The sequence below is a fragment of the Emys orbicularis genome, chromosome 7 (assembly GCF_028017835.1).
Source record: "Emys orbicularis isolate rEmyOrb1 chromosome 7, rEmyOrb1.hap1, whole genome shotgun sequence".
NCBI lineage: Eukaryota > Metazoa > Chordata > Testudines > Emydidae > Emys > Emys orbicularis.
This window is the reverse complement of record NC_088689.1, coordinates 45,274,137-45,280,716: the sequence shown is the minus strand read 5'-3', so window position 1 is coordinate 45,280,716 and position 6,580 is coordinate 45,274,137. Positions and strand designations below refer to the sequence as shown.

The window sequence follows — 6,580 nt, the reverse complement described above, 5'->3', positions numbered from 1 at the left end:
ATTTCACACTGATCCTGCTACAAACAATAAGCTTATCAAAGCTTGCTTTAGAAAGGGGAAATATACTTGTGTTGCCAATGCAACACTACAGTTGCCTGAAAGTTTGGGATATCAACAAACTGCTACTTTTTTTTTTTTTTTTAACTAGGAGTGGCAAATGTACACTTGACCTCTGACAGCTGACATGTCTGCAGGTAATGTATGTTTAGGGGAAAACCCGTGGGCAGGCAGGATTGTGTCACATACTTCTGGACCCTCATTTCTAATAGCTGAAATAACATTTTTATTATGGGGCTTACTGGGAACCCAATCCCACTGTCTTTGCTCAGGCAAAACTTCTCTTGAAGTCAGTGGTGATTTTTGTCTGAGGAAGAACCACGTAATTAGACTCTGGGCTTTTATTGTAGATGTCTCACTTAAATCAGTCAGGAAGTTGTGACGCAGGTTATGGGTTGGGTTTGAGGTTTTGGAATCCTTTTCTAAGAGTCGATCTCATTGCCTCGTTTTATTTCCTAAGTGTGAAGCCGTGGTGAAGAGTGGTGGAGTGTGGAGGAATGCAAGCCAAAATGCAGACTCGTGTCAGATGTAATGGGAGGATTTTCCTGGCTGTTTGTATAATCCTCTTTATGGGATACACAGCACAAGGTAAAACTGTGAATGGTTGTTATTTCTATAATCCTCTTTCTAAACTGTGTAGCATAGGCCAAGTAAGTATACTATTGATTTTAACGAATACTTGTAATTGGCCTTGAAGTAGGAATAATAAAACCTACTTTTTATAAAATTAAATCTTTTTTTTGTTAAACTTTCCATCAAGATAAGTTTTTGTATAATGCCAATGATAAAATTGTTTTTGGCAAGTGGATCTTTTCTGTCCTCCTTATATAGATGATATATGTAGTTAGTATTAGTATTTATTTTATAAAAAACATTATTTAAATGACGGACATGGCAAGTTACAGAAGTTCTATATAAATGTCTTAGCCAACTGTTTTTGTAGTGGCTGGAATATATCAGCATCACGCTATGATCATAGTAATCTACAGATTTTTCAGTCAACTGAGTCTGAAATACAGCAATCTAAAATGGATCTAAATTTCAGGAAGTAAGGACTTTATTGGAGTTGTTTCAATCAACAGTGAGGCTAATAAATCACCTGCAGATAATATGTAAAATTACAAAATGTTACTTTGTAAAAGCAACTATGGTGCCCAATTTTGCACCCTGGAAATGCATTGACTTTAGTGGGTTTGTTTGGACGTCTATCTGATTGTTGAATGCAAGGTCTTAACAGTTAAGCAAATATTTGAGAAGATGCGTATTTCCTATATTATAGCTTCACTTGTTTCATGGGGAAATAGGAAATTTGTGTAAGTATGGGGAAGTTAAGGGTTTGATTCAATACAGCAAAAATTACAACACTGTGCACTAGAACAGTTAAAAGGAAATGTTGATTCACAATGACACAGACATTCTGTATTTATTTCTTACAAGAGGCATCTAATTTTCAAGCCACATATGTATAATTTCCTGTAGAGATATTATCTAGCGATATGCATTAATTAGATACCTACTGGTGTTTTCATCCTAAATATTGTTTTCTTTGGATGATTATTACCTGAACTTTTTGCACACAAATTACTCGGGGTGTGGTACATGTTACTTTTTACATTTATTAAAAACAGACTTTACTTTAATAATATACAAACAGAAGAAATAACAATGAAAAGGAAAAGGTACTATGAGAGAGACGTGGAATAATGGCTATACGTATCTCTCCAAACACATTCTTTCTCCTGTAGACAAAATGTGTGCATGAGAAGATTGGAAGAGTGATTCAGTACAGTATGGTAACAGACCATGTTAAAAGGAACTGTAATTACAGAGAAGAGACATTCCCAAAGAACAAAATGAAATTAGACTAAACTACCAAAAGAAGGAGAATATAACATGAGGCTTCAGTTGCAATTAGTTAATGATACCAAAAGAAGGATGAAAAGTTTAATCCTAAATGTATTTTTGATGGTTTCAAGTGTTTTGTTTGTTGGTTTATTTTTTGTTTTGCTCCTCTGAAATTTTTTTAAGAAAGCTTTTGCAGCCGAACCTTAGATGTGAATGTAGGTTAGACATTGTGGGAGGAGAGGAAGTGAAAGAGCATCTGAAGAGTGTTTAGTGAACATCTGCAGCAGCTACTTTCCAAGAAGTCAGTAAATACGCACTGCAGTCTACTCTATAGGGCCTTATTATTAATGGGCAGATCCCACAGAGAGGGTTAGGGAGGAAATCTCTGTGAGGATTCTTTAATGGAGATTACCTCAGTATTGTTCTGTTGAGGAGGTAGGTTACCTTTGGCAGATTCTGGGGGATCTGCTGGAGGCTAGGACAATCCACAGGAAGGCTCTGTGCCTCCACACCAACTCTGGCACCTGGCAGCCAGAGTGTGCTTGGCATCTCACAAGACAGGACCTATGCTTTCCACATTGTTATGTGCCTTTCCATGCTGTATGTGTTCTTTTCATACATGTCCATTTAATTCTGAAATCTACTCCTTTGTGTTGTCATAAGAGACATGGAAGTTCATCTAGCTGTTTCATATGGAATTTCTTCAGTGTTTGGAAGATGTGCCCATATGGATATAATATGAGATACAGGAATATTACTTAGTGATAGTACTGGTTAGTTTAAAAATGTCTTGTCAGAATTGTTTATGGTTGGGTAATCACTAAATATATACATATCATTATAACTACCAGCTTCCTGATCAGGAGTTCATAAAGTAAAATAATCCCTAATACTGACTACAGTAATTCATACTAATAATGTACGAATAATTTGATCAGGTGTTCCAGTGCAGAAAGCAAGATTCCAGAGGGTAAGATGCAGACCTGACATCTTGTCTGCTAACTGCATTGAAGAAAAAGGACCGTTGTTTGAAATTTCTGAAAGTGGAGCTAACAGAATCCTCCCTCCCAAGGCTGATCCATTTCTGTAAGTAAATGAATTGTCCCTTCAGTATTTATGGTTGACATCAATAAGCTTTCAGTATTCTTAGCTAAGGCGCTTACATCTTTGACTTTTAATGTACATAAGAACCACCACACTGGTCAGACCAATGGTCCATGTAGCCCAGTATCCTGTCTTCCAACAGTGGCCAATGCCAGGTGCTTCAGAGGGAATGAACAGAACAGGGAACCATTGAGTGATCCATCCCCTGCCACATCCACTTCCAGCTTCTGGCAAACAGAGGCTAGGGATACTCAGAACATGGGGTTTCATCTCTTACCATCCTGGCTAATAGCCATTGATGGACCTATCCTCCATGAATTTATCTAGTTCTTTTTTGAACCCTGTTATAATTTTGGCTATCTATCTATCTATCTATCTATCTATCTATCTATCTATCTATCTATCTATCTATCTATCTATCTATCTATCTATCTATCTATCTATCTATCTATCTATCTACTATTATGCATTTGATTTTCCTTTGCATGTTGAAAGAGTATTAATTTTTAAAAGTGATAGTACAAACATGGCTAAGATTTTGACATTTACAATAGACTGGTGTGGATGATGATCATATTTCATCAAAGTCTAAGGAGACAAACTGGTATATTGTGTAGGATTTGTCATAGCCAAACAGATCAATGCCCATTAAATTTGGTATCCCATCTCATGCAGTGACAAATCCTCAGTATTTCTAATGAGGGCACAATCCAGCCCCCGTTTTCAGCAATACACCTAGCCACTTGTGCAATATTATATATAGCGATCTGGAACGGAAATACTGTTTCCTGATATCTTTGATGATCAGCATATGTTCTTAAACCTGAGGCTTGAATGCCATTATTTTAGCTTGTATGATCATAAATGTTGTTGGTCATAAAATTTCTCTTTAAATAAATCTATTGATGGTATTTGACCTCCTTAGCAGTCAATTCTCAATTTGACTGCATGCTGTGTAAAGTATTTCCTTCTATTGATCTAAATTCACCTGCCATTAAGGGTTAGGACTCTTGCTAATCCTGAGGAATGTAAACTCCTTAAGCAATGGATATAAGGATTTTTGGCCCAAAAGGGCACTTTACCAGGAAAGAAAGGTCTGTGATCCCAGGGAGGAGTGGCTGTGTTGGCCTTCCAAGACATAGGCCTCGTCTACACTACCGGGTAAGTCGACCTAAATTACGCTACTCCAGCTACGTGAATAATGTAGCTGGAGTCGACGTAGCTTTGGTCAACTTACTGTGGTGTTTACGCCATGCTGTGTCGACAGGAGATGCTCTCCCTTCGACTTACTTTAATCCTCTCGTTCTGACGGAGTACCGGAGTCGACCGGAGACTGCTCTGTGGTCGATTTAGCAGGTTTTCACTAGACTTGCCAAATCGACCCCCTCTGCATCGATCCCTGGTAAGTGTAGACATGGTCAAAGTCTCTCCTGCCTATTCTCTGCTGAGAGCCACTCCTTTTTTCTCCTGGGCTGCTTTTAAGCCTCGCTACCTCTCTTGGGTGCTGCTGATCCTACCACTGCCTCATATTGAGAAAACCTGCATAATACTTTCAAAAGACAAGCTTTGGAGCTTAAAATCATAACTTTGCTAGACACTAAAAATCATGATCTTAATAAAGACACTGGATTCATGGCTTATTACAACAATCTGTTACCCACTAACCCCTCTTTTTATCCTATGACTAGGGGTGTTAATGGGCTACTTCACCTTGAATGGTCTCTTAGTTTAGCATACATAGTTCACACATATTCTATCTGTTTGACCATGTATTTAGCTGTGACACTCTGAGTACATTTCCCAGACCTGAAGAAAACCTCTGTGTAGCTCAAAAGCTTGTCTCTCTCACCAGGGCTGGCTCCAGGCACCAGCTTAACAAGCAGGTGCTTGGGGCGGCCAAGGGAGAGGGGCGGCACGTGCGGCAATTCGGGGGTGGCAGGTCCCTCACTCCCTCTAGGAGCGAAAGACCTGCCGCCGAACTGCCGCCGCCGCCGATCATGGCTTTTTTTCCCCCCCCCCCCAATTGCCGCTGCCAGTCGCGATTGCGGCTTTTTTTTTTTTTTTGCTTGGGGCGGCAGAAATGCTGGAGCCGGCCCTGTCTCTCACCAGCAGAAGTTGGTCCAATAGAAGATATTACTTCACACGCCTGGTCTCTCATTGAGAAAAGGCACAGTTCAGTATCAGCTGATGGGTGTTAAGCAGAATGGGACAATCACATTTGTCCTTATGAGTAAATTGTATTGTGATTTTTCTCATATATTTCAGGGTGAAGAGATTTCAGGAGCAACCTGATATTTTCTCACTTTATGGTGAGGAATCTGGATCTGGGGCTGACGACATACCTGAAACAGAATCAGAATCTGGGTCAGGAATTAATTACAATGTTGAGTATCCTAACTTGTCATCTTCTGGCATGGTGCAAAAAGAGGAGTTGAAGCAGGAACTAACAAATGAAGATTTAATGCTGTGAGAAAGAAGACTTTATCTCTATCATGATGATTATTTACAGCACTTCTTCTATGTTGCATAACTAAGTGATTAGTCTTAGGACAAACAGTTTTATAAAAATTATAATCCAACAAAAGTGCCTTATAATCTTTATTGCTTTTCTTTGCTAAAAAAAAATCTTTGTTAAATGTGACCTTACCTACATTTATATGTGCATTTTATATCTAAGCTTGGGATATTTCTGAAATCATGGGAAGATGGAATCTAAAAGATCCACAATAGTCTTGCTTGAGACAAATACTAGTATAGAAAAGAAAATGACTGGAAAATATTAGGTATGTGTATTCAAGCAGCAATCCAGGAGTCACAGACATACAAAGTAATGTAACTAAAAGTAAACTTCCCCAAACTTTTTCTTTGCCCCCCCTTGATAATTTTCCGTATAAAGTACCAGTAAGCTTATTTGTGAAATTAATTGTTTGCTATTATAAAATGTATTCCATATTACACAATATCTAATACAATGTTACTTTAATTATTGGACTTTTTATAACCCCCACTGGGCCTCAATACAGTATATAATATAATTTTGGCTGTTCCTGTTAGTATAAATGACATGGTCATGTAGGTCCAAGAATCATGACCCTTTCTACATTCTTTCTGTGTGACTATTATTAAAAGTGGTTAAAGAACAACTGCACTTGTTATATTTTAAATTTCTGGCTGAATATTTTTCCTTATATTTGCATCTACTCAGTTGTAATACTATTAAAATTTTAATGTAACCAAATACTGATTTTTTTTCTTAAATGCTGGAGTGAGTGCTCAAAAATATGGGTGGAAATGAACAATAAACAATTTTGTTTTCTAGTAGCCTTCATGAAAAAAGTATCTAAAATACACTAGCTGTGAAAAGGTTATAATCTGAGGCACAATAAATCCATGGCTGCAGAAAATACACCAATTTTGAGGATTTAAGATCTTTCCACAGGTTTTGCCAGATTTTAAGCTATCTTTTAAAAGATAATAATTTCTAGCTCCTCCAGTTGCTGATTACCCACAACTCACAATGAAGTCAGAGTGAATTTTGCCACTGACTTTATAGGAAGCAGTATTAGTTTTAGAA

The 6,580-nt window shown here is 37.8% G+C and overlaps 1 protein-coding gene across 1 annotated transcript; it reads left to right on the top strand.

Annotated features, from left to right (window-relative positions):
* Positions 1 to 566: 566 nt before the first annotated feature.
* On the top strand, positions 567 to 5,476 carry SRGN (serglycin). Its single transcript, XM_065408194.1, has 3 exons — positions 567 to 645; positions 2,841 to 2,988; positions 5,272 to 5,476. Exons 1-3 carry the CDS (start codon positions 567 to 569, stop codon positions 5,474 to 5,476), a joined length of 432 nt encoding a protein of 143 aa, XP_065264266.1.
* The last annotated feature ends 1,104 nt before the right edge of the window (positions 5,477 to 6,580 follow it).